At 32.2% G+C, this 26,286-nt stretch overlaps 1 protein-coding gene across 1 annotated transcript; it reads right to left on the reverse strand.

Annotated features, from left to right (window-relative positions):
• Positions 1 to 438: 438 nt before the first annotated feature.
• LOC129231588 (uncharacterized) lies at positions 439 to 24,604 on the reverse strand. Its single transcript, XM_054865947.1, has 8 exons — positions 24,472 to 24,604; positions 23,344 to 23,466; positions 18,959 to 19,081; positions 16,040 to 16,094; positions 10,794 to 10,889; positions 3,353 to 3,499; positions 2,647 to 2,777; positions 439 to 697 (listed from the first exon to the last, which is right to left on the reverse strand). Exons 1-8 carry the CDS (start codon positions 24,481 to 24,483, stop codon positions 632 to 634), a joined length of 753 nt encoding a protein of 250 aa, XP_054721922.1. The 5' UTR covers positions 24,484 to 24,604; the 3' UTR covers positions 439 to 631.
• Positions 24,605 to 26,286: the final 1,682 nt, after the last annotated feature.

A 26,286-nucleotide genomic window follows, 5' to 3' on the forward strand; every position in this document is an offset into this window, starting at 1 on the left:
ATGGGAGCATTAGTTGCTAGTTTCTGAAATGCAACTGAAATAGCACTAGTTATTTTAAGGGTATTTAAAACTTTCTGAATACTTCATTATATATAATTAAAATCTCTATATCCTTTAAATAAACTATTATAAATATGTGAAATACACCGCCAGCTCAGTCATTTCCAGCCGAGGACTGCAGTTTCGTGCTTATTAGCACTCATCAGCCCGGCATAGGAAAGTGATTGAGCTGGAGATGGAAAACCACTTAAGGAAGCCAAGAGTGCGAAACAAACTGGTAGCTAATAATTATAAATATGTTTATTTTAATTAACTTTTACAAATATATAACACTATGTAGGGAATTATGCAGATTTCTTCTCAGAGGATCAAAATGATCCTTGCCATATTTCTAAGTATATGAAGACAGCCATAATTCTAGTGTTAAAAAACTATGTTCCAGAAAGATAAGATTCATTAAGCTTGATTACTCTTTAATAACTATAATTTAAAGTGTAAAGAAACGAAATGCAAAGAACAAATTGAAGTACATCAGAAGCTGTCATTTTTCAATAGTCTTTAAAATGGTTCAGAACTTTTTCCCTCCAATTTTATCACAAGTACATTTTTTATGTAAATAATAATAGCATCCCTATGTAGGTGTTCTAGTGGTATAGAGATCTTGATCGGATTTATTTTCATCATTTTCAAGACTTGTCTGAAAAATAAAAAGATGAGTTTTCCATAAAAACTGTAAAATTAATTATACAAGCATAATCATTATTCAAGTTTATTAATAGTAGAAATTATAAGTCAGTTCATTTCTATTGATTGTAATCTGACTACATCATAAACAAGAGGTAATTCCATTAATCATAAAATGAAGTTAAAATATTTCTCTGAAAATAATTGAAACTTCTACTAGAGGTTTTTTTTTTTTTAAATATTATTGAAAGAAATTTTAAATACAATTTCAGACACTACTTCAAAATTAACAAGTTTTCAAGTTCCATCTATGAGAGCAATAATTTATAGCAACTTGATTGCTGTTTGAAACTAAGTCTACATTTAAATTCAAAAATCTGCATTTTTAGGATAGGAAATCATCAGTGGCATCCATATCTTCAACCAAAAATGAAAAAGGTTTTAAAGTGCTGAATGTAAACCTTACACATTTATATTTCTGAACATTTCCTTCGTTTATCATATATGAAGAAAATCCATTTTTCGCAATAGTTTAGTATACTTTTAAAATGTCATGCCAACATCTACAGATAATGAACAAGAAAGTGCAAATATAAGTTTAAGGGTTACATGCAAAAAGGTGTGATCTTGTCGATATAAACTGCCATGGACAGGTAAATGGCAGTATCTGCAGAAATGAGTTTTCAAGATATTTGAAGAGATACGTTTTGAATTCAATGCTAACAATAGGGAAATGTTGGAGTTGGACTTCTTTTCACACTTTATTTTTTTCAGTACAAACCAAATAAGCAAGCTTGTACAATAAAGCTAATGTACAATAGAAGACAAGAATGCAAAAAAAAAAAAGAAAATTTTGCAGAAACTGCCCTTTACCTGTCCATGACAGTAAAAGTCTACACGTGTAAGCAGATTTGCGTTTTCAACATTTATTGCATATTTTTACTTTTTAAAACTAAAGGATAACTTATAGGGATACCTAAAGGATAACACTATAGATGGTCAAAAACATTCATCAAAGAGTTAATATTTTGGTTTGTCATTAAGTTTGGTATGTATGACAATGCTAATTCTTAGTCCATTTCAGAAATCTTTCCCAGACTTCCTTTTTCCCGGGCCATGGATATCTAGTTTTGAAGGGCTTGAAATATGAATTTAGACTATCCTGTCATCTTTTTCAATAGTCTGCCACTTTTCCAAAAGCCTTTATATAAATGAAGTTCTCTCTAGCTCCATTCTCAAAGGATGACGATATCATGTCATTCTGTTTACTTTTATAAGGTTTACCAAATCTTCATTTTTAAGAAGTTCAAAGGATCCAAAATGGTATCTCTTTCACCAGATTTGATTACACTAGGCAACAAAAAATAAGTTTTTGTTCACATCCTAGTTTTAAGTAGAAAAACGAATCTAAAAATTATTTTTGTTATCAATATCATTTGTTTTCAAGATACACAAAAGCCCACAGGAGAAAGATGCACAGCAACCAAGCTATTGTTGTAAACTTTTTTTTTTTTTTTTCCTCAATTGAATCTTGTATGTCAAAGAAAGATCACATCTTGTAATATTCCAGCAATATTTGGTGAGCATTAACTCAGCTCAATGACCCTGATATCTGCGATCCATTGCAGAGATATCTTAGTGAAATCTTTCCTCATGCTCATCGCTTACTGCTCCATAGTTTTTAAAAAAAATTTAAATAATATTTCAATGCAAGTTTTATTATAAAATATATTGTTCTTTCTTTATGTACCAAAATTTTCATAATTTTTGAACTTGTTCATTTTGAAAAGAATAAGTTATCTTAAATATTTCACTTTGTCCCCACGTTCCCCTATGTAAGAACTTGACATTTTACTTTAAAACGTTGAGAGTAATTTTTAAATACTTCAAAAAAAAAAAAGTAATATCCTTCTTGCTTCTGGTATTTATTTTTACATATGGAACCTGCATAAATCACATTACCTTTTTGGATGCATTAGTACTATTGTTGAACATGTTTTTCAGTTTCTCCAAAAGACCTTCATATTTCATGAACTTTTTTAGTTGTTCAAGTTTTGCATTTGTATCTTCAGCCATTTTCCCAGTATCATAACCTAGACATGTAATACAAAGTTATTTCAGCTTGGAATGATGAAAGAAAGAATTCAAATTAAACTCAATATTATCTAGTACAAATATTTTGCCACAGAGTGATAAAATAGAGCTAAAAAATAATAAACTTTTACTGCTACAAAAATAAAAAGCTTTAAAACATTTAGGCAGAGCAAAGTTTTAAATCATAAGAATCAAACTGTTTTTTTTTTCCCCCAGCTTATAAATTAGAAGTCAGCAAGTAACTTAAGTTGGGGTTCGGGTACTTTTAAAAATTTTATTGAGGTCTGAAAAACCCTAAAATTCTACACTATCCATTTAACACTTAAATCTGATACACAATTCCTTCCAAAATAATTAAAAATGTGATAAAAGTGGCACAATATGATACTGTTGCTTCCTACATAAAAATATTTTTTTAATATTTATGTAATTTATACTTTCAAAACATTTTTGGCAGTTCAGTTTTTGACCTTCTGCAGTTCGTCAGTTGCTGACCGCTGTTATATATTGATTAAAATCATTAAAGATTACAATTTATTTTAACATACATCTATTACTGCAGAAAATGTTGTACCTCCATATTGTGAAAGAGCATTATCAACATGATGCTTTGTAAACTCAAATCCATTTACAGCATATGTTTTTGCTATACTTGGATAAAAAATGGAAAACATAGCTCCAACTCCAATACAAGGCATGAGAAGTTTTTTTATAATGCCTCCTAAGAGAGAAAAAAACAAAAAATTAATAGTGCACTTCAGAGTAGTAAAAACAATCAAGCTTTAAAATATAAATCCAATATAAAATGCTTCAAAATTAAACACTGCAAATCATATTATGAAGAATGCTTAAAATGTTCACCAGTTAGATAGGAACAGCTTAGTATTTTCCGTTACATATTGCAACTGTTAACTAAAGTAATTTGCTAAGAGAATTTAAATAATATTTGTATTCATCAAGGAAAAGCAATAGCAATTTATGTAAAAGCAGTGAACAAAAAGTTCCTATTATGTGAAAACTTAAAGTACAGCATACCAAAATAAGAAATTAAACTAAGATTAAACAAAAGAACATATTCTATATAAACTTAAACAGAGGGTTTAAAAAATTCTGAAACAAATTGCCAGTACTAGTGAAAAAAATTAGAAAGTAAAAAATATTTCGCATACTGTTAGGTACTGTTTTGCAATCAAAAAGAAAAAATTATTTATTCGAAAAAGAATTCTAAGACTCAATTCAAATTTTTGCAGTTCTTATTTCTACTTGTGCAGTGAGATACTATAACAGGGAAAAACATAACAGAGTTAGCAAGTTTCAAAGAGAATAGAAACGACGGGAAGAAATAGGCTACTTTCAAGTGGAAGAAACTTATTTTAAGAATTTACCACATAAGTTGCAATTTTGTATGATAAAGCAAAAGTATTTTTGCAGAAAATAAAAACTGCATATTGTTAAACCTAAAAACATTAATCACACATGGTACATTAATAACGTAATGTAATTTTTAATAAGGTTATTTAATACTAGTATCAACTTCAAATTATATATATATATATATTATAAAAATTAGAAGTTATAAATAAAGTGACTAGAAGAAAAGTCTCCCCTGCAACTGAGTGAAATTTAAATTTTTAATTACCAGCATATTTAAAAGACTTAACTATAAAAATAGTTGAAGAAATATTTTGGGTAAAAACTGCTGTCTCACACATGCTTCATTAGAGTACTACTAACATGAGATAGAAAAATATCCAAAAATTTTATCGTCCAGGAGCCAGCTTCAAATTTGGTCAATCATTTACTCTCGAAATATAATTGGTAAGAGGCATCAGGGAATGGTGTCAAAACACCTTGTGAAAGTCAGCTGCGCGTCTGTGGGTGGGATGAGCGGCAGTAGCATCATGCAAAAGAAAATTAAAAAGTCAGTCATTTCCTCCCGGCTAAAAATTTTGTCAAATTATAGTTAAGACAATATTTTGAAGGAAAATAAAAGGAAAGACGATTAAAATATTGCTTGTTTTCCAGGAAAAGGAATTTTTTCCGCCTTCGTCATGAAGTACCCGACGATTAATTCTGATTATAGTAGTATACCTGGTGGTAGTGTATGTGGGGGGGGTGAATTCTTATCAGTTTTCAGGGGGGCTATAGCCTGAAAGGTTGGGACACCCTGGTCTAATCAGTTGCACCCTTGGTCCTCGAATACGGCCCCGAAATTTTCTTACTTGAGCGATCAAAAGGTTTTTAAGATTTTTTGGGCTTAGTTTTCTCTAAAAAAAATCCAAAAGAAAATATATTATTAACTAAAGGCCGGTCATTTGGTTTGTAAGCTTCCCGCTGGCTGGACCAAATTTATTCACAGGACCGGGAAGAATGTGGCCCGCTGGAAGTAGGTTGTATGACACTATTGTATGCTATGCTAAGCATGTGTAACTTCAATCTATAGAAATAACAAAATAATTTAACGTATGTCACTTCGTCCCAGATGAAAATTTGTAAGCTGATTGTTAATATGCTTCTGTAACTAATAAATAAAGTCAGCTGGCAGTAAGTCGAGGGAAAACTCTTCAGCTGGTGCAGTCTAATAGGCGATAGATGCTCCCGCTTTAACTCCTGCGTCATAACTGAATCAATTATTTCAGAATGGGCGTAAGTTTTACAGAATCCATTGGACTTATGCTCTTTCTGAAATAATCAATTCAACTTTCAATGTAACAGCTGACCATTTTTCCACCAGGGTACAGCCAGCTGAGTAGTGTATTTATTCAGAGTTGCATATAAGCTGTCATCAGGCAAATTCTTAACTGAGAGGAAATCATTAAATTTTTATTTATTTTTTTTTTTTACATGTTTGACCCTTACCAGCTGACTCATAACCCACCGCGTTACGTCAGCTGACTTTTTATTTTCTTTCGAGATATTGTCTTAACTATAATTTGACAAAGTTTCAGCCGGGAGGAAATGACTGACTTTTTTAAAAAAAATTTGCGTGATTGGGAGCCTACCACCGCTCATCCCACCCACGGACACACATTCACGAGGCATTTTAATACCATTCTCTGATGCCTCTTACCAATTATCGTTTGAGAGGGAATGATTGACCAAATTTGTAGCTGGCTACGGGACTATTAGAACAATAGTACTTTAAAATTAGCTCGTTGATACAAATGCTAGAAAAATATATATATTTTTTTTTTTTTAAATAATTTTAATGATATTCAGCATAGTACAGTGAAACCTGTGTAAGTTTACCACTTGTGGTACACTACTTTAGTGGTCAACTTAAGCAGGTGATCAACTTACAGAGGTTGATTTATATGATAAGGGCTAATTCCGTGCCTAAAAAAGGGGTCAACTTAGAAAGGTGGTCAACTTTACAGGTTTTACTGTATTGTATACAATGTGCCTTTAGATCAACTATTTGGTATTTTTCTTAGCATAAATGGAAAAACAATTTCCTGTAAGTAATTTGTTTATTTCCCAAAAAATAGCATTTCTGGTGCAATCTTTTTGCATTTGATAAATTCTAAGAATTCATCAAATTCTAAAAAATATACTTAAATTTTTATCAACTTTTTGGTTTTCAGTCGTTTTTGTCCAGTTACTTCCATTTCTTCCAACTTCTTCAGGTTTTTTTTTTTTTTTTTTCTTAAAATTGTAATTTTTTTCTGGAGTCCTGGAAGAAACCTTTTTTTATGAAAGAAACCCAACCCTGAAATATAACAACATAACATTGTGGGGAAATGATGAATATTCAGTTAAAGAACAGGTTAAGGTGAGTTCGGGTAAATGCGTCCGCGGAGTAAGTGCATCCCCTGAGAATTTCGGGAATGCTGACCTGAAGAGACTTCTGCCACCCATTGAATGTTTTAGGAGAATGTCTAGTGATAATTCCTATAAGTAGAGATTGGCACTGGTACTCATAGATAAAACACAATCAGTAAAGACTTAAAAGTCTTGTACAGAGCTCTAATTTGAAGATTGAGAAGGTTAAGAGTTTTGTTTATTTTGTTGTCATATCAAACAACTGAAGAGTTTACTTTCAAAATGGATTATATCCACTTTTGGAAAGAAAAAAAAATGTTTTTTTTTTTCATTTTCAGAATCTCTAGTACAAGCCCTATCGCACGCGTGCGCCCGACCCATGAATTACTTTCTTCTCGAAGTGGTTAATATCTACTGTTAAAAAAATGTATATACATTAGTTTTACTATCAAAACAGTGTATATCCATCCCCTTATTTCTCGTCAGGTCTTTTACAGCAAAGTGGAACTTATCTCTTATTTGCCGGTATCCACTCATTCACTGTCATATCAGAAGGGCACTTATCCAAATTTGAATTTGCCACTTCTAATTCAAAAGTAGTTCACAAATAAAATAGCGGAGTAAGGCACTGGCTGAGCATTTCCAATCAACCCTGATACCTGTCTGTATTAAGAGATCGCAGCAACTTGCACCTTGTGCAAGTCTTATCAGTTAGGCAAGTGTGACCTCAAATTGTGATTACTTAATTAATATTAAATAATTGATATTGCTACTAAACTGTAAGTAATTCATGATTAAATTGTGATCAATTGAAGAATTGTGATCTGTAGTTATTTGAATCGACTTGGGTGGTTTCATTGTTCATACTTAATTGGATCGAAGGACCATTTTTTTTAAATGTTCAATAAAAAGAATAAAGTAGAGTAAAAAAAAATTATATTAAAAAATGTTGAATATTGTTTCAATTTTAAAGTTTATTTATGAAAAAACTGCGTGTTTTTATTGCAAAAGTGATATTATCCACTGTTTTACACCAAAAAGGAATACATCCAAAGTGAAATTGACAATTTAGGTCTGATAAAATTGTGGAAAAATTCTTAGGCTTATGCCAATAGTCACTTGTTATTCCACTAAAACATTGTGAAAAATTCAAAATTCTAACAGTTAGTGTTTGTGCATAAAAGTTTTTTTCGTCTGACCAAAAAAATATAAAACTGGATATAATCTGTTTTGAAAGTAAACTCCTCAACTGAAGTCAGCAAGTGTAAGTTGTATTTTTTAGTAACAAGTTACTACTAACATACATGGCATGTTTTAATTAACTACTGTAACCAGACTTTGTTTATAAGAGGGGTCGCACTTTCCCTTTTGTTTAAAGTACGATGGAGCAAGTGCCACCCCATGATTTAGCCTTTAATTTTGCTTATAGTTTAAAAATAAAATTCAATTAGGAATAAAAATATCATCACCAAATTTCTACATCATGAGTCTTGAAAATTTGAGCAAAAGTTTTAGTCGAAGCATGATATTCCAGCTGAAAAACGTGCCTCAATGTTTGCATTTTACTTAATATAGCTTTGTAACAATATGATCTTTCTTTGTCGTGTACACAAAATTAATTACTGTGTAGTGTGTTTACTTCCGAGAGTTCCAAGGAGGTGTGGGGGGGGGGGAGCTGTTGCATCCTGCCTGTACTTAAACAAGACCTTTTTAAATTCCTCATGAAAGTGCTTTCTTTTTGAATTAAAATATCATTGCTTGTCCTCCAATCTCAATTATATTTAACATTTTAGCTGGATAGCACTGCAGACCCCATGGCATGGACTTGCGGACCCCCAGGGGTCCGTTTAGGAAACTCTGAATTAGAAAGTTTCAACGCAGCAATTAGGTAATTTGGCATTCCAAAATGAACTTTTGTACACCATTTTGTAGACCATCTTTGTTTGGTAGAATTACTGTGATTCTTCAATTGGTAGAAAGAATACAGAGAGTTTAGATGAAAGCAATGATTATGAGACAGAAATGAGTTAAAAATCAAATAACAAGAAAGCTTTACTGACTGGAAAAATCGGAAAATATGAAGAAATTAAATATTTAGAAAATCAAAAAAAGAGATTTGGACCATGTCTTCTGTAAATTGGGCAAATCAAAATATGTATGAGAGAAATCAATTCAATCCTAAAAATCATAATTATATTCAAAAACTATACACATAGGTTTTTAAAGGAAAATATACTTTGAAATTCATTAATACAGTGTAACATTCATGCTCAATTCAATGTAAATATAAATATGTGATGAAAATGGCCAAGGGTCGCCTTAACCCACCATGTGGGGAAAGTGATTATTAGAAGAAGTGCCATAAAAGAGATCTTAAAGCTTCTGCTTGTGGTTTATTTGCTATAATATATGCGTGAAAACCTTAAGAAAGGACCTGAAAATTAACCTTAAAAATGTGGTAAACACGTACAAGATTTTTTAACAGAGCACCATTCTTCAGAAACTGATCTTTGAAAAAAAAAAGAGCATGCATTTACCCAAACTCACCTTACATCAAAAATGATCTGAGAGTCTAAGATGTATTATAACTCAGGAATAGTCCCGTTTAATATAGAAATCAGCTTCCACGGGCGGATCCAGCTTCCAATTTTGGAGGTGGTATTTCTGGAAGGGGAGGTCATAAGGACATTTTTGGCCATAAATAGGAGATCTAGGGCATTTTTTTGCAATATAATCTCCAAAATGCAGCTTTAGTCTATCTTTGGTTACTTAAAAGGAGGTCATGACCCCTCATTCTCTGGACTCACACCTGGTTCATTCACAATCTACAGTAAGCTCCTGATTAACCTCAACCCTTATCATTTTCAAAAAAAAAACATTGGCGATACTTAGCTAAATGCTGATAAATGCACATATTTTACCTTTTCAAAAGCAAATCTCTTTTTATACATTTCTATTTTTTCTCCCCCTTCCTTCCAATGACATCAAACCATCCAAGGTTGTCGAAACCTTACTAGTTAAAACTTTTCAGATCTACACTACTTACATGAGTAAACAAGTAACTGGACCAGTCTTGTTCGAAAAAATTCCCCTTCCCCAATACGTTTCTGGTCTAACCTAGCTATATCATCTATGTGCACGATTTGCTCATGTATTTGTATTCTGCTTGCAATAATGAGGATCCTTTCTTTTTAGCTTTCATAAATACTTGTAACCCACTACCGATTTAGCTACATTTTAAATGTAGGTGAGTATTATTGATTTTTAAAGCTTTTGCATACACTATTATTGTTTCTTACCTATTTTGAAGATCATCCACGAATTTCCTTATCCACAGTTACTGTGCCACCCTATTCCGCAGCTAAATTAGAAGTTTACTGTATTGCTATACAAGCCTCACAACAAGACATCATACTGAAGATGTCCCAAAATGTTTTCTGTGCTAAATGCAGGTTTAAGCAGTTTTGAAACCCTGGAGGGTACTGAAAAGTGGATGATATCTCTGAATCTGAATGATAAGTTTTAAGTTTAATAGCTCTTTCTAGACCACCTCAAACATGCTTTATAGAATAAAGATACAGACTCTGTTGGCTAGCTCATATGGCAAATAATTTCTAAAAGAAAATAATTATTTATTTGAATTCTATGTGAACACACATAATTTCCCATTCTTAAAAAAAAAAAAAAAATAGGAATTTCCAAGCCTGCAGCACCCAGCTAAAATCTCACAGACTTTAAGAACCTCAACCCATATTGAAGGATACTAACACTACACACATGAAAGTGAAGTGAGCACGAGGGTTAACAAGTGAATTGGGCAAGGGTCAAAGCCTCCTAGTATTTAAAAATTCAAAGCAAAAATAAATTATTTGAAATTAAAGATTTGTTTGTTTTTTTCCACCAACATTTATCATGAATTGCTAAATCTTAAATATATAAATCTTGTTTAATGTTATATTATAATATAAAATGATTACCAAAACAATTTTTAATATTCATTTTTGCTGTTTTTATTATTTTCATCTACATTTTCTGTCCTATTTTTAACTGTAATTTCAGTACTTAGATATCAAATGCAGGTTCTAACATTTTACATCTGATGATTTTGTATTCACTTTAGGCCTAAACTTTTGTTTGAATGATATCTTCTAACTTTTCCCTGGTTTTATGCAGCACTTGAAAACTACCCCCACTTTTACAATTGAATCAAAACCTAAAATAAAAATGAAAACAAGAAATCAACACTATATTACCTCTTCTTGCATAGAGATATCCTATTAATCCTCCAGATCCAATTATAGCTATTCGAGCTATTTTGTTTTCTTCGTCTTTTAAATATTCAAATGAAGCTAAATTTAAAAAAGATAAAATGAAAAAAAAAACATTTTTTTTTTCAAACTGTAGACAAAGAATTAATTAAAAGCTATTTCTTTACCTAAGGATCTTAACACATTATGTTTTTTAATTTTCACTATAAAATGTACTTGACAGAAAACAAATTCATAAGTTTTACCTGTTTCTATCTTGCATTCGGTATTTAGCTTTTGAGAACTAAAGCATAAAATTATACAATGCAATGACAGATCATTTTACTTTAGATCTAGATAAAAGTGGTTTGAAAATTCTAACAGACAATTTAAAAGTTTTTAAATTATATTTTCAATTTATGATTGTATGTTGTTGAGAATAGGATTTGTCACATATTGAAAAGGGCTCAAAGAAGGGTTACAAGATAAATGAGTAAACTTTCAGATATAAAAAATGATTTCAGATTTAAAAGTTCCCAATTAGAGAAGCACCACATACCATATTTTGCCGAATACAAATTATTTGGTTTAAATTTAAACCAAATGTTTAGCCGAATACTGAATATTTGTTTTAAAAACTTACTGTTATATTTGAATTTTTAAGTCCGTTTAAAATAGAAAATTTTTATCTATTTTAGGAAATGTAAATGCATTTCTATTAAACGTCCTAAATTTATCTACATTAAGTATAATTATTAATTTGAAATAAATCATTTCAAATACAAAATCAAATTAATATTGTAAATGGCTAATATGCTTTATGTTTATCTGTGATTCTGCATAAACAGATAATTACTTTCTTTCCTGATATATGATTTGATAACTGCTAATCATGGCAACACGTTATGTTATTAAATAAAGAACCTTACATAAAGATACACAAACCCAAGTTTCTTAAAATATCATTACAAATAGTAATTTTTGCCAAACTTTGAAATTAAGTTGTGCTCTTAGTACTTAAGAAAGATATATATTGTAGGTACTCATTTTGTTCAGTATTTTAACCTCTACATTTGTTCTGCTTATATGTATGGCCATTGCAAAAGTTATTTTTGAGATATTGTTATATTAATGAAAAAACAGGTGTTTTTTTGCCACTAATAGCTAAATCTCTCACTAATCCGCCACTAATGGCTAAAGCTCACTTAGTAGAAGGGGAAAACTTAGTATGGTCATTCCAGACCTATACGGCATTGATTAAAGTAATTTTCCAGCTTTCCACCAATTACTTCCGTATTCAACTCCCCAACCACTGGGCTATTAGAAATTAAAGTATTGCAAAATTTAATATTCAAGTGCTGTCTTTTTTTTTCCCTCACTTTTTTCAGCTTTATATATTTAGAACTACTTAACATTCTTTATGAATTCTTTTTCTGGTCACTGTGTCATATTTAAATGATTTTTTAACAGCAAGGCTAATGTAATGTGTCATAAGAATAAAGAAAAACAAAAAAGCAACAAAATTTATTTGAATATCTGAGTGCTTTCTCTTGAATAAAAATTACTTAGAATAGAATGTGATAAAATTAATAAGTAATAGTTTGAATTAACTTTGCACTGTGGTACTATATTGCAACTTTCATTAAATGTATGAAAAACTTATTTCTTTACCAACTATCAAACATTTAAATTTGTTTACTATTCAGTTGCTGAATACTAAAGTATTCGGGTGAACTGTATATTCGGTTGTTTGCCGAATATGCAGTATATTGAATACCAACCGAATATTATGTGCATCTCTAGTCCCAATGCTCCATCCTAAGAAGGAAGAAATATTGCAAGCTTAATAACTGCTTTCACATGTACTATGAAAGCAAGAAAGGTGTAAATCAATGTGGATTCTAGTTTTCTTTGAAATTGTTGACATAAAGTTTTGATAAGGGACCATAACAAAGAGTAAAATGAACTGAACTTTTGAATCTCTGATTGTGAACCCCTCTACAAATAAATGAATTTAGAAAGTTAGAATGAGTGGAAGCAAAATTTGACTACATTCTGATCAGTAAAAAAAAAAATACTAAAGAAAAACATTTGAACCACTCATCACTAGACTCAAAATGCTACTTTCAGAGTCAAGATTTGTCAATCAACAAAAATAAATCAAACAATATACCAAGATGATTTTAAAAGAAATAACAAACCTTATGTGTTCTAATACATCACAAAAAAATAGAACTGTTACACACCTAGGAATTTGATGCAAGCAGCCAATTCATTTTGGCTACAGACAGCATCAAACTGAAACAGAAACCCAATCCCTGAAGTGCATTTTACTTGTATATCAATCATCAAAACAATATGATGCTGGTTTATACACCTATGCAGATGAATGGCTGAATGGTTTTAGACACCTCTCATTAGTAAAAAGAATGGAACTCCATTCTGACAGCCTCCAATACACATGTCTGAACAAACTGCAACCTCTGTTACTGTAGAGAATCTTAACGCCAGCTTTGGAGCTACCTCTGGGCTTTGAAGACCGGCTTCTTTGAAAATGTTTCAAATAGTGTGATCCGAAACGTATAATTAAAAGCAATAATGAAACCTAAATGTTGTGCTTGATAAAAGCTATGTGACCTAACATTACAATAAAGATTTTGTCAAATCTTTGAAGAGGCCATAAATGACCAATTTGCCACAGCAACGACTTCTTGGCAGAGTTTGGATTGAAAATATGAGTGACTACAGCAACACTGGCAACTAATGTTTTTGATCTAAACACGTTGAAAAAATCATCAAGTAAGAAAGTTATCCATTAAAATGAGCAAACTGGACTAAAAGCAAAATATTACATACAAACCTACTAGGATACTGTAGAAGAAGATAATCCAAAAATGTTTTAACTATTTTCCGGATACTTCTTCCAAAATGATATGAAGTAATTTTTCCTTCAAGTATTTTGTTACAATAATAATCCATGCAAAGTCTGACTAATATAAAGTGATTAGAAAGACAATGGAAATTTATTCATGTATGTAACATTCTACAAACATTAAGTATGTAAACTTAGTTTCCAAGTGGTTGTGGATGCAAAAAGATAATCTTTGACAAACAAAAGATTTGAAACATGACTTTTAACACAAAAATTTCTGAAAAATGTTCCTTTTACACACAATGAAAAAAAAATTCCCACTAATTCAGTGAAAGTGAACTTTTTTGTTTCAGCCTGTCAAAAATTTGAAAAAAATAAATAAATAAAACTTAAAACTGTGGCATTAACAAGGCAGATCTCTTCGTAATTTTTTGATGAAATAAAGTAATATATTTATTTATTTTATATATTTAACTGCAATTTGAAAAAAAAGAAAAATAAACCATAAATCACACTAAATAAATGTCTAAAATAAGATTAATATTCACGATACAAAGTAATGGTAATCAAATGCATGAAAAAAGAAAAAATTAGGACTCTTTTTGGCACTGAATTATGCCTGCTAATTATTCCATCCGAGGTTCATACTTTGTGCCCTTCAAAGTCATGCAAGAGACACTAAATTTATATCTGTTAACCAATTTATTTTGTTTGTTTTAAAGTAATTCAGCTTTCAAAACAAAAGTCTCAAAAAATTCATTTAGAGAAAAAATGTTAGCAAGCCATTGCCAGATTTTTCATGTGCCTAAAAGTGACAGGTAATCTCTTCCAAGTAACAAAATTTTTCTTTCATAGTTGCACAATTTTTTATTGTTCACACGACTTTGTACCAGACTTTCACATTTCCACCTTAATTTGGACAAGCACACGAGTTCAGCTATGATGGTTGAAATTCTGAAAGCTGCATCTCTAGATCATCAATTTGCATTCATTGGAAATATTTTAATTCCTAAGTGTAGCAACCTACAGTATGGGAACCCAAATCTGAGAAGTTCAGGACCAGAACCTATATGGATTTCCTAATTTTGGATTCTGACTCAAAGAATAGAGAAAACACTCCCAAAGTGCAGTATTTTTCACGTGTTTTCCGATTTTGCATATGTTTGCAATAAATTTCTTTTATATTTTGATTAATTTGAATGAAAGTACACTTCATTAAACTCTAAAACAATTCACAAACAATGTGTAGCAACATATAGTCTGCAGATGTTGCTTTTTATTATAATGCAGTGTGTCGATTGATAATAATCTGATATATATAATCTGATTTAATAAATAAATCAGATTTTTACTAAAAATTAATTTCTACTTTTGTTCAATATGTTTAGGATTGCATACTTTTTAGAGGAGAAAAAGGGCTATCATTAACTGAAAGTGGGTGTCAAAAGATTGCTGCGCAATTGCAGCAAAACGCTTATTTACATATTGTGGCAGCAAAAAAATGTTTTTAAAAAAAGGATAAACTGAAAGTACTGCGTTTTTAACAAGTTTTTCCCAAATGTTGACAATTTCAGGCATTTAAAACTGAAAACAAAAAATGGAAAAAAAAAACATTTTTGCTTGGTTTTGTTATTTAATTATTTAAGGAAGAAAGATCCAGGTTTCGGGCCTTCTGGGTTTTGGAAGTCACAAACAAAAGAACAGGGTAAAATAGCATGAAGTTTTTGTAACTTTCAAAGCGATTTTTTTTTTTTGTGATAATATTTGCCATAGTGGCAAAGCTGCCAACTGCTAAGAAAAAAATGTACTTTCTACAAACAAAAACCTTGAATTAGGAGTCTGTTTATGTACAAACTCGCTTATTTTGATATGAAAAAGGGTTTCCTTGGAACCTCAAAACACGTGAGTGAAGTAATCTGCAATTTTTCCTTTGTTATTTCTTATTTATACTAATTTAGATTTTCAAAAGTTGGCAGCTCTAGTAGCCCCGGGTTAACTTTAGCTGAAGCATTGCATTTTAGTCAACAGTAGGAATCCTTGTAGGGTTAAAGGCTTTTTGAATAGTTCCCCAGAAGTAGTATTTAAGGTGGTTGTAAGGGAAATGGGTTTCTTGGGGTCATTGGGGATTGATAAATTGACTAGAACAAGCCAGAAGGGCCCAGAGCCTATTGCTGGCATTCACTTTTAAATTTGAATTAATGTGTCGATTAAATTAAGGTCAGAAGTCAACTGGCACATTATAGAACTGGAAACTTTTAGAAATATGCATCATTCATAGCCAGTTAGACAGTTAGAGCAATCTCAAACATCTTTACAATTTTAATATTTTTAGAAACAAAATATGAAATGTGTACGAAGTTATTTCAATAATATGACTTACATTGTGAATGTGCAACTCCTGTTTCATATATATGAACAGCTTCTTCTTTTGCAACCTTCAAAAAAGAAGAATCATATTAAAGTAAAACATAAAAAATACTAGTAATTAAATTGATGAAAAATACTAGTAATCAAAAAATTTGATGATATTAATGTAATGTATAAAAATTGAAAGTAAAAAAATTAGATAGCTTTTAATAGTTAAATTATTCCAATATAAAAATCGAACTAAGACTAATAACTCACAAAAAACATGCTTCTTAACATGATGTGACTTAGATTTTAGGAGAATTTTAATACAGAAAGTAGCATTTGCGTAATTTATAACACAAATGAATCACTTTTTTTTCTAATGATACCAAGTTTATAAAACAGTAAACTCCCAATTATCCATGGGTATCTTATCCACGGGACAGATTATCTGCAATCTGTCATAATTTCAAAGATTTTTCTTTTTTCAGAAATGACTGACAATGCACATATTTTTTCTTAATAAGGACAAAATCTATTTTTAGACATTCCTATTTATTTCTTCCCCCTCCCTTCAATTGACATCACACCTTTTAAGTCATCAAAATCTGACTGACTAGTAAAAATTGATTTTTACATCTACTTACTGCTTCAGATCTATCAGCATAACTTATTAATTTTTACCACAAACTGAACTTTAGATCTACACTGCTTAAGCAGTTAAACAAGTGACTGGACCAGTTTTAAAAAAATCCTCCCCCCTCCTATGCTTTTTTGGTGTAACATAGTTTCATCTGTCGCAGGATTTTGAACTTTGCACAATTTGCTCTTGTATGTGTATAATCTGTTTGAAATAATGAGCAATGTCTTTTTAGTTTTTACTGGCAAAGGTTTAGTTTAACTGTATGCAATTGTTCTTGATATTTTTAAGCTATTGCATTCACTAGTATCATTTTTACCTAGTTTGTGGATTATCCACAAGTTTACTTATCTGCGGTTACCGTACTGCCCTATTATGCAGGTTATTCGGCGTTTACTGCAAAGGACAAATGTAAAATATATTTTCAAACAACTAGAATTAAAAGTTAAAACAAAGTTACATTCAAGCCTAACAATTTCTCAATTAAATGCATGTTTTATGAACTCATATGCCAGATTTCCATATCCGCAGGTATCTGATGAAGAAAAAAGATCTGCAACCATACCCATTACTGTTCGGCGGATCTTAAGCAGATATTTTTTTTATTATTTAAGTTCATTATGTACTTGACAGTCCAAAAAAGTAACAATGAAAGTCTATTAAATTTCATTTAATTTTTATTTATTATCGAAAATACAATGTTTTAGTAAAATTTATTTTAATGCAAGCAAAACTTAAAACTAATTAAACCAACTATTATTAAATTAATACTGTTAAGTGCTAGTGATTTAGCAATATTATTGCTAAATTACTAGGATCTGCTATGATAGAAGTATATTCTAGCTACAATTTTAAAGGTAACTTGGTATTTATCGGCATGAAAACAGTTAGATCAATAAGTACAAATAATAATATGCAATCTTCCTGTGTAGAAATAAACACCAACAGTAACAAAGGGAAAGTAGTAAAAAATAGATCAAAGTTAAAGTTAGAAATGGAAAAAAATATGAAATGATTTTAAACTTTAAAGAGTCAAAGAATGAACGTGCAACAAATATCAACACTACAAATCAAAATAGGAAAAGAAAATCAAAAAATCTACAGTTTACGAATAATTGATGCATTAAGAACAACCACATCTTCACAAACCAAGCACAAAAAAAACATGAAAATAAGGCAAGAATATCACTAAAAACAAATAGAAATGTAATGTTTCATTGCTAGCTTCATACCGTAGCAGAACATTGTAGCAGACAGGTTAGTTATGTTTTTATCCTAATTATAGCACCACCTATAGTTACTTTCGGTTCCCAATCTTAGTGTTATTTCTGGAAATTAAATATCTTACCATTGATCTGAGAGGACAATATATAACAGTGGTGTCACTAAGGAGGACGATCCGCCCCTGGTATCATCCATCGGGGGCGGGGGGGGGGGGGGGTAACACCTAATGTGGAATTGCAAGTTTATGAATAATATAAAGCTGAAATAAATACAGCAATAGGCTAAAAGCAACTGCTGCTTTCTGAAAAAGAAACAATGTTTAACGAAACAAGACCTACCAAATTAAATTTACTGAACATGATTTTTTTTTCTTTTTAAATTTACTTTCAAATCAATGGGTGGTTGCTGTGCATCCTTTTTCTCTGGGCTTTTGTGTATCTTGAAAACAAGAACTAAAAAAAAAGGTAAATTTACATATTTTTCTCGACCCAAAATTAGTAAAAATTAACTATTTTTGAGGATACAAACAAAAAGTTATTTTTTGTTGCGTAGTGTAATTAATAATCCTTGATTAGTTTTTACATACATTTTTAAGACTCAGGGCCAGATTTATGTAACCACCGACTCCGTAGTGTGGGCGGACCCATGTTCTTAAGGGACCCAATGGCCCAAGAAATGGAAAAAAACTAGCTACTTGTTAATGTTACAAATACAAGATTATTGACCTCTGGGGGAGGGGCTACATATTTTGCAGCAGGGGGTCCCAAATTTATAGATCCAGGCCTGGCTGTATTGTAAGCAATGTAATTTTTTTTACCAATAGTTTGAATGTATGCCAGTGTCATTGATTCTCTTAAGCTATTGCATACACTAGTATTGTTTTTTACCTATTTTGTGGATTATCCACAAAATTCGCTTCTCTGCGGTTACCGTTCCACTTTATTCCTTTCATGAATTTTCTACAAAATTTGCTTATTCATGGTTACCATGACACCCTACTCCATGGTTAATAACAAACAACTCAAAATCTTTAACCATTGTTTGCTTAGCAAACATAAAATATATCAAAACTACAAAAATACTTACATCTAAATATGAACCATATTTCACCAACTGTTGTCTAAGAGATGATATCCCAGACATCATTGGAGGTACAGAAGTTTCATCATACTCAATGGAAAGATTTTCATTCTTATCATATATTGGTAACTGAAAAACAAACATCCATATATAACACAATCATAGCATAAGACTTATTATAACACATTTAAAAAAAATGTTACACCTTCTTGGAAAGGGCATCTTTAGAAAGTTGAGTGCCCCCCCCCCCTCTCTCTCTCTCTTTTTTTGTGCTAAAACTATATACTTCTGTTACTCAAAAGATTGATAAACCTAATCCTTAACTCAATTTAACAGATTTAAGAACACGTAAACAGTCAAAACACTTATTTTCAGACCATATAAAATAGTATGCATATTATAAAAATTACATCAAATAAAATCAAGTTTTTATTGTGTTTGTTAACGCTACAAAAATTTCAAAATCTAATAAATTATTTTCTTGGGATTTTATAATTATCATATTTTAATTAAGGAATAGCAGTAATTTCACTAGTGAAAATGCCTGCATTCCCCCCCCCCCCTCCTTCATCTTATACAATTTCTAGCATTATGCGCCTGATTTTAATTTGTTTTTGATTTTGCTTGTACTGCTTATTTCAAATCTTTCTAAAGGTAACTCCTCGTCACTGTAACTGCTTTTATAGATGCAAAGATACTCATACCATATCCTATAAGTGCCACACAACATCCGGCAAACACATAACCGAATACATATACTCTGCATTTCAATGATGCAATTATCAGATTTGATTGGGATAAAAATTGTTAAACAAAGTGTTTTTTATTTTTTTTTAATTATTTTTAGACAGAATGAGAAAGTAATCTAGTCGACCAGTTTTGAGTTTACAATAAAACTCAATCTTCTCATTTTTTGAAAAACTTTTGAAATTTATAATTTTAACTACAATCATAAAAGCATTTAATTCAAATATTTCATGAACCTTTTTAAGATCCTTCAAGGATTAAAGCTGCAGTTGATCACATAATTTATTTGAAATGCCCAAGTAAGTCAATAAGACATAAAATAAGGTTTAATAGAAGTTTATGAAATACATAAATACAACAAATACAAACGTGACGACCAGCAAAAGGCTCTTGGCCCAGCTAGGCTAGTCCTAGACAATTTATTAGTCCCCAATGAAGATCAATGGCCTTCTTAAAGCTATCCACCCCTTGCTCATTATCACCTCTTCTGATAAGCTGTTCCAAGTGCCCACAACCCTGCTATAGTAGTTTTTCCTTATTTCCAGGTTAGCATGAGATTTGAATAGCTTAAAACAATGACCCCTTCTCCTGCTTTCGGTGCAAAAATTTAATTTATTAACATCATTCATTTTGATAAATTTAAACAACTGAATCATGTCCCCTCTGATCCTCCTTTGCTCTAGGTATACGTATTAAGCCTATTAAGTCTGGTATCATAATCTAAATCTGAAAATCCCCTTACTAGTCTAGTTAACCTTCCCTTTGAACCCTTTCCAATACACAAATATCTTTCCTCAGATAAGGCGACCAAAACTGCACAGCATACTCCAAATGGGGTCTTACTAAACTTCTATATAAAGGCAGAAGAACCTTTTTAGATTTGTTTGAAATAGATGTATTGCTAAACCCAAGCACTCTGTTGGCTTTGTTACTCGCAATTCTGCACTGTTGACTAAACTTGAAGTCCTGATTCATTAAGATACCCAGATCGATAACATTTTCTGCCTGACTATAATGATTGAACCCTATAAATGATAAGTTGTACGCTTATTTCCATGACCTAAGTGTAGCACTTGACATTTCACTACATTAACTGCCATACCCCACTTATCCGCCCACTTACATGCAGTCTTCAGTCATGCTTTTTGTACAAAAACAATGTTTGAAATCACGTGAAGCAGTAACATAGGAAAGGGGCTGGTCCCAGGTCTGAACCTCTCCCTTTAATTACTGTCAAATTTGCTTGAACCTCATAGTGAAGATGGGTAGAGAGAGTATGTGGCAACCCTTTTTCACGCCAGCACGAAAGTGGTTTTCAACACCTGACAAGCAACCACCACGGAATACCATGTGTTTCTACGAGTGAGAGTTGTTGTTTTAAAACAAAATGGTCTCTTATTGTTCTGCATTTGGATTTAAGGATAAATTGGTCCCCAAGGAAGGACCAATAACATTCCATCAGTAAGTTTTTACTTTAATAATATCTCAGTTATTTATAAATTTATTGGTTTTATTGCTAAAAATAGAGTTTTAAAGACATTTATCGCTTTTTTGGCGAAAAACATTTTATGTTACCAAAATTAACAACATGAACTGAGCGTTTGAGCTGTCATCTTTTACCTCATAAAATACTTAATATAGATGTTCGTATCTTTACAGATCTCTGTGACTTCATTAAGTTTTTTTCCATAAAGCTAATTGAGGCAGTGAGAAGCAAAGGTATGTAAGTTGCAAAATTAAAAATTTGGAGATAACCAGTGCAAATAGAAGGGGAACCTCTCGTCTGTTTTGGGGCAAGAGATAGAATTAGTAGCCCTGGTAGGTAATGCTATACAGTGTAATTTATAAAAAAATTCAACGAAAGCCTACCTAGGATGTTATCTTTTAAAGCATTTTACTCAAAACTCGAAAATGTCCACTTACATCTCTTTGCTTTTCATTGCCTCAATTCAAGTTGGAATTTCTTTCTCTGTTGAATTAAGCTTCATACTAATATTAAATTGTTGGATGAATGCTATTCGTAGAGAAATACAATTCAGTTTACTATTTAATGGTCAGTGAAACTAAGCAAAATTGTATCCATTGGTGACTTTTTTTGTATGAATTATCATAAATGATTCGAGGTGTCCACGAGAAGGGGGGGGGGCAGGAATTGCACAAACTAAGCTAATGCAATTTTTAGTGGAAAGTTATTTTAACGGGGTCTTTTTTTGGGGGGGGGTTCTAATTTGGGGGGGGGCCATATAACATTTGAGGTGGTGCTGTTGGAGGGATGGGCACGTCCATGATTATGGATTTATGATTCTGGTTTGTGTACTCAAATAATTAAAAAGGAATAATTTGTATAGTTTATTTCTGATAAACAGGAAGTCCTTGTTTCTGGTTTTTTGTTCTAAATAAAATTTAGACAGTAAATATTGCAATCGAGTGTTTTATTTTAAATGAAATACTCTCTCAATATTCTATTGTATTATTTGCATAAGACATTATGAATGCTTTCTGATAAATTCATATGCATTCATTACAATTTTTTGAAACTTTTAGAAACTAATTTGGAACAAGTGGAAAATTTATTTTCCCATTTGCCGTTCCTGGATTAGGCCTGTAACAGACTGTGTTCATATGTTGAAGACCATTCATTAATTAAGTAAGGATGATTTTGCCAATTTTTGACCTCCCTCCCCCCTTTATCCCCATATAAGGGTACATTAGATTTTTCAAATCCCTCCCGCTATTCTTATGTAAGATTTCATTTCGATTTTCAAAACAAAAAATGTTGTTAGAAAAGGATCAGTTACACTGAAACTTCCTGCTTGACGTTCATCAAAGACTTTTATTTTTCAACTATATTATATGATGTGATATTAATTATAAATAAACATACCATTCATAGTGCAATTCTATTATTATATTTTACACTATTCATTCTTTATAAAACAAGTAAAAAACAGCTCATCCTAATACGTTTTTCCTTCCAGACACAAATGAAATATGAACTCTGCAAACCACTTGACCGCCTAATTTCTAATGTAAAATATCGACTTGGAAAAATATTACGTATGAATGAGTTTGCTCTCCCCCCCCCCCACCCCCGAGAGATTTTTCTAATCCCCTCTCCCCCTCGGAACCCTTATATAATCAATGAATGGCCCCTTGCAAGTAATCTTTAAAAGATTTCACGAAGCGGGAAGATTTAAATTTGCTACCTATTGCATGCAAACACTCGCCAATAAATTTAGGATGCCAAGGAGCAAGAAGTTGGTTGCTCCCCACTTGACCCATGCACGCCGCAGCTTCTTCCCGATTTCAAAGTGGAATCCAGTCTCTACCCATCTTCACTCTGAGGTTTGAACACACCAATCTCAGGAACTACTGGTTTGAATTGAAAAATTCTTTTTGTGTTGAAAAGTCCATTTATTGAGGAAGGCTTTAAGCTATATAACATCATGCTATGACTAATAGGATTGGAGCAACAATAAAAAATATTGTGAAAACGGGAAAATTTATATCATAACATAAAATGATCGGAACAACAAATATACTAATTTATATAATTTTTGAGATAGATCGTGCGATGCCGGGTCATGCAGCAAGAAAAAAATAAAGTATGAAAATTATTTCACATTAAAAAGAAAATAAATTACTTCTCGAGCTTTAGGAAGTCTTTTCATACGACACTCATGGCAAGCGACCATATCTTTTGCTTGCAGCTTTTGTGTTGTTACAAATGCAACTGCACTTCCCATGCCTGCAGCCACACAGGTAATCTAAAATTATTGAAGGAAATAAACTATTAGGTTAATCAATTGTTTGAAGCGAATAGCTTCAAAAGTAAGCATCTCCAAATAAAATTTTGGGGGAAGATTAACATATCTGTCCCTACAAAAAGAAATGAGTTACAACAACGTTTCCTGGGGGTTTTTTTAAAACCATTTAGGGGATCATTTTAAAACTCTCTGACTGTCTCAGGTTGTTGGCCTACCAAAGTGTTGCAGTGAAATAAAATGCATTAGTGGAAAAATTGGGAATGGAGATACCTACTGTAGCAGCTAGAGGCTTCAGTAAATCAACCTTACAAAGGTGAATCATGTTCAATTGACGGAACTGTTCGCTTAGATTGCCAAAATTTTCAGCTTCACCATCATTAAAAAAGTATCCAAATTATAAATTAAACTGCAATTTATTGTGTTTGACTAAGTCAATATAAAATTTGTACAAACCTAATTTTTTACTAGCCCAATCACCAAAAATATTATCCAGTACATTTAATAATAAAATATGTTTTCCATTCTAACGAGGGTCTGTGGAGATCAAAAGTTTTACATGAAGCCATGAAGCCATTCACAATCACAAAAGTTTTCTTTTTTTTTTAATATGTGTAAAAAATGAGCTCGCTGGCTCGCTCACACTCAAAATTACGGATACGCTTTAGTAAAGATACCAAAATTTTCGTCTATTATCATATGTCAGTGATTGGATTAAGACTGAGTTTTTAAAAAACTATAATAGATTAAATGCTTTCTGATTAATTCATTACTTTCTCTTTTATTCACTTAGTTTCGTTTCATTTTTTGTTACTTTTTAGACAGCTAATTGAAGGGAGAGCGTCAAGGATTTCCATAATTGTGTTAATTTACATCATAGAAAATTTGGTCACATCAAAGTTCAAAGACATAAGTTTAATACAAAACCAAATAATTGTGTTAGAATGCACTCAATTTCAACAATTCATATTGACCTGCAACACGGGAAGGTTGATTAAATTTACGAACCTGGCGAATCATGATTTTTAAAGAACTTTTTCAAGAGTATGATAAAATTTTTGTTTGTCGACAGAGATGAGAGCTTTGCAGCTAATCAAACAACCTTCACTTCGAGTTCGACTCGGAAAAAGGCGTGGCTAAGATCAAGGGGAGGGAGATAATTCAGCGGTTTGTCGTCTGCTCCAACCGCGGAGCTAAAGAAACGTCTGGAGCGAGGATCAATTGATTGGATTATCGCACCCCTTTCAGCTATCAAGGCAAAATACGCGAACTTTCAATGGAGTCTACCCACAGAGTGGCTATGGTTAGAATCCCTATTCCATTTAAATTTCGTGCATAGGTAGCTCGTACAGGGGGGGGGCAAGGAGGAGGCAACTGCCCTCGCGCTCTCAAAAGTATAGGAGCTTTACCCGTCCACTTTTCTGAGTTTGATATTAACAATCAACTGAAAAATGATGAAATTGATCGATTCTCTTGTTCAAAGAAACAAGAATTGACTTTATAAGTGGGTGTTTTATGTTTTTTCTCATGGTTATAGTATTTCATGAAGGGAGCTTACAGTAGCAATTTGTTTGATTTTGGAAGCCGTGTTCTGACTTCTGAAGCCGTGTCATTTAATCAAAAATGACATTAAAGTTCAGTCGCAGTTTTTTCTCTCTTTTTTTTAAGTCAACTTTAAAGACCCCACCCAACTAAGCTGCTACCCCTCCCCTCCTCACCTTCTTTGACCTCCACTTTTTGGATGCACCGGCCGTCTGCGAAATGGGAAGATTGGGCGCCGACTATTGGGCGCCGCATATTGGGCGCCGAGCATTTTGGGCGCCGGGAACTTTGGGCGCCGAGCATCTTGGGCGCCGAGCATATTGTGTCCAGTATTCCCGAGGCCTAAAATGCTCGGCGCCCAATGTTCCCGGCGGCAAATTTTGAAACGCTCTCAATGCCTACGTTACGATAGCTACCAGTTAGTTAACCACGTGACAGCTAATGATCACGTGATCCAATTGACTGCTTAGAACGGTAACCGGTTGATCATAGAACTCTGGGGTTAGTAACCGGTCGACCGGTGAGGTTCGTCGAACGTAAGGAATGCTTGCGTTCGCCGAGCTCAACTGGTAGCTACCGGTTAATTGATCACGTGACATCTAATGATCACGCAGCGGTTAGCAACCGGTTACTCAGTGGTCGACCGGTTAGGATCGCCGAACAAAACCAATTACAGTACATTGGCGAAATGAGAAATAAAAACGAGCGCGTCCTATTAAACAGCATCGTGACCTGGATACATTAAAGCAACCCCGAGTAAAATGTAAACAGAGCCGCCCCTTTAAATTGTGAGGTAGAAATTGCAATGCGAATTATTGCTGTTTAAAGTTTTAGTTCGTTTTAATTTCACGATTTATTGTTTTTTGTGTTGTGAAATATTTCCGTTTTCGTAGGGTTTCTTCTGAATCCTAATTTACGTCTGTATTGTTGTTATGTCTGGAACCCTTTCCCCCAATTACCAATCACTTCTGAAGTGCTCCAAATTCAGAGTTAATTACAATACAATATGAATAGCAACCCCTTCTGCAAGTTTTCCGATTTTTCGCATGCCATGAATGTAAGGGGAAAAAACGGAAACGAACAAGTTAAAAGGTTGCAAGAATGCACTAGCCAAGGGCACTCACTTTGGCTCCCCTCCCCCCTCTAACTTAACTATCACAGGTGCTATGAATTCAAAGTCAATTATACAATATTTGCTGTAAACTTCTTTGATAGGGAACATTTTAATATAATTAAGATTTTGGTGCAATCTGCAAATTGTTATCAGTTCATTCAGGCAAA

This window comes from Uloborus diversus, chromosome 10 (assembly GCF_026930045.1).
Source record: "Uloborus diversus isolate 005 chromosome 10, Udiv.v.3.1, whole genome shotgun sequence".
In the NCBI taxonomy this organism is placed as follows: domain Eukaryota; kingdom Metazoa; phylum Arthropoda; class Arachnida; order Araneae; family Uloboridae; genus Uloborus; species Uloborus diversus.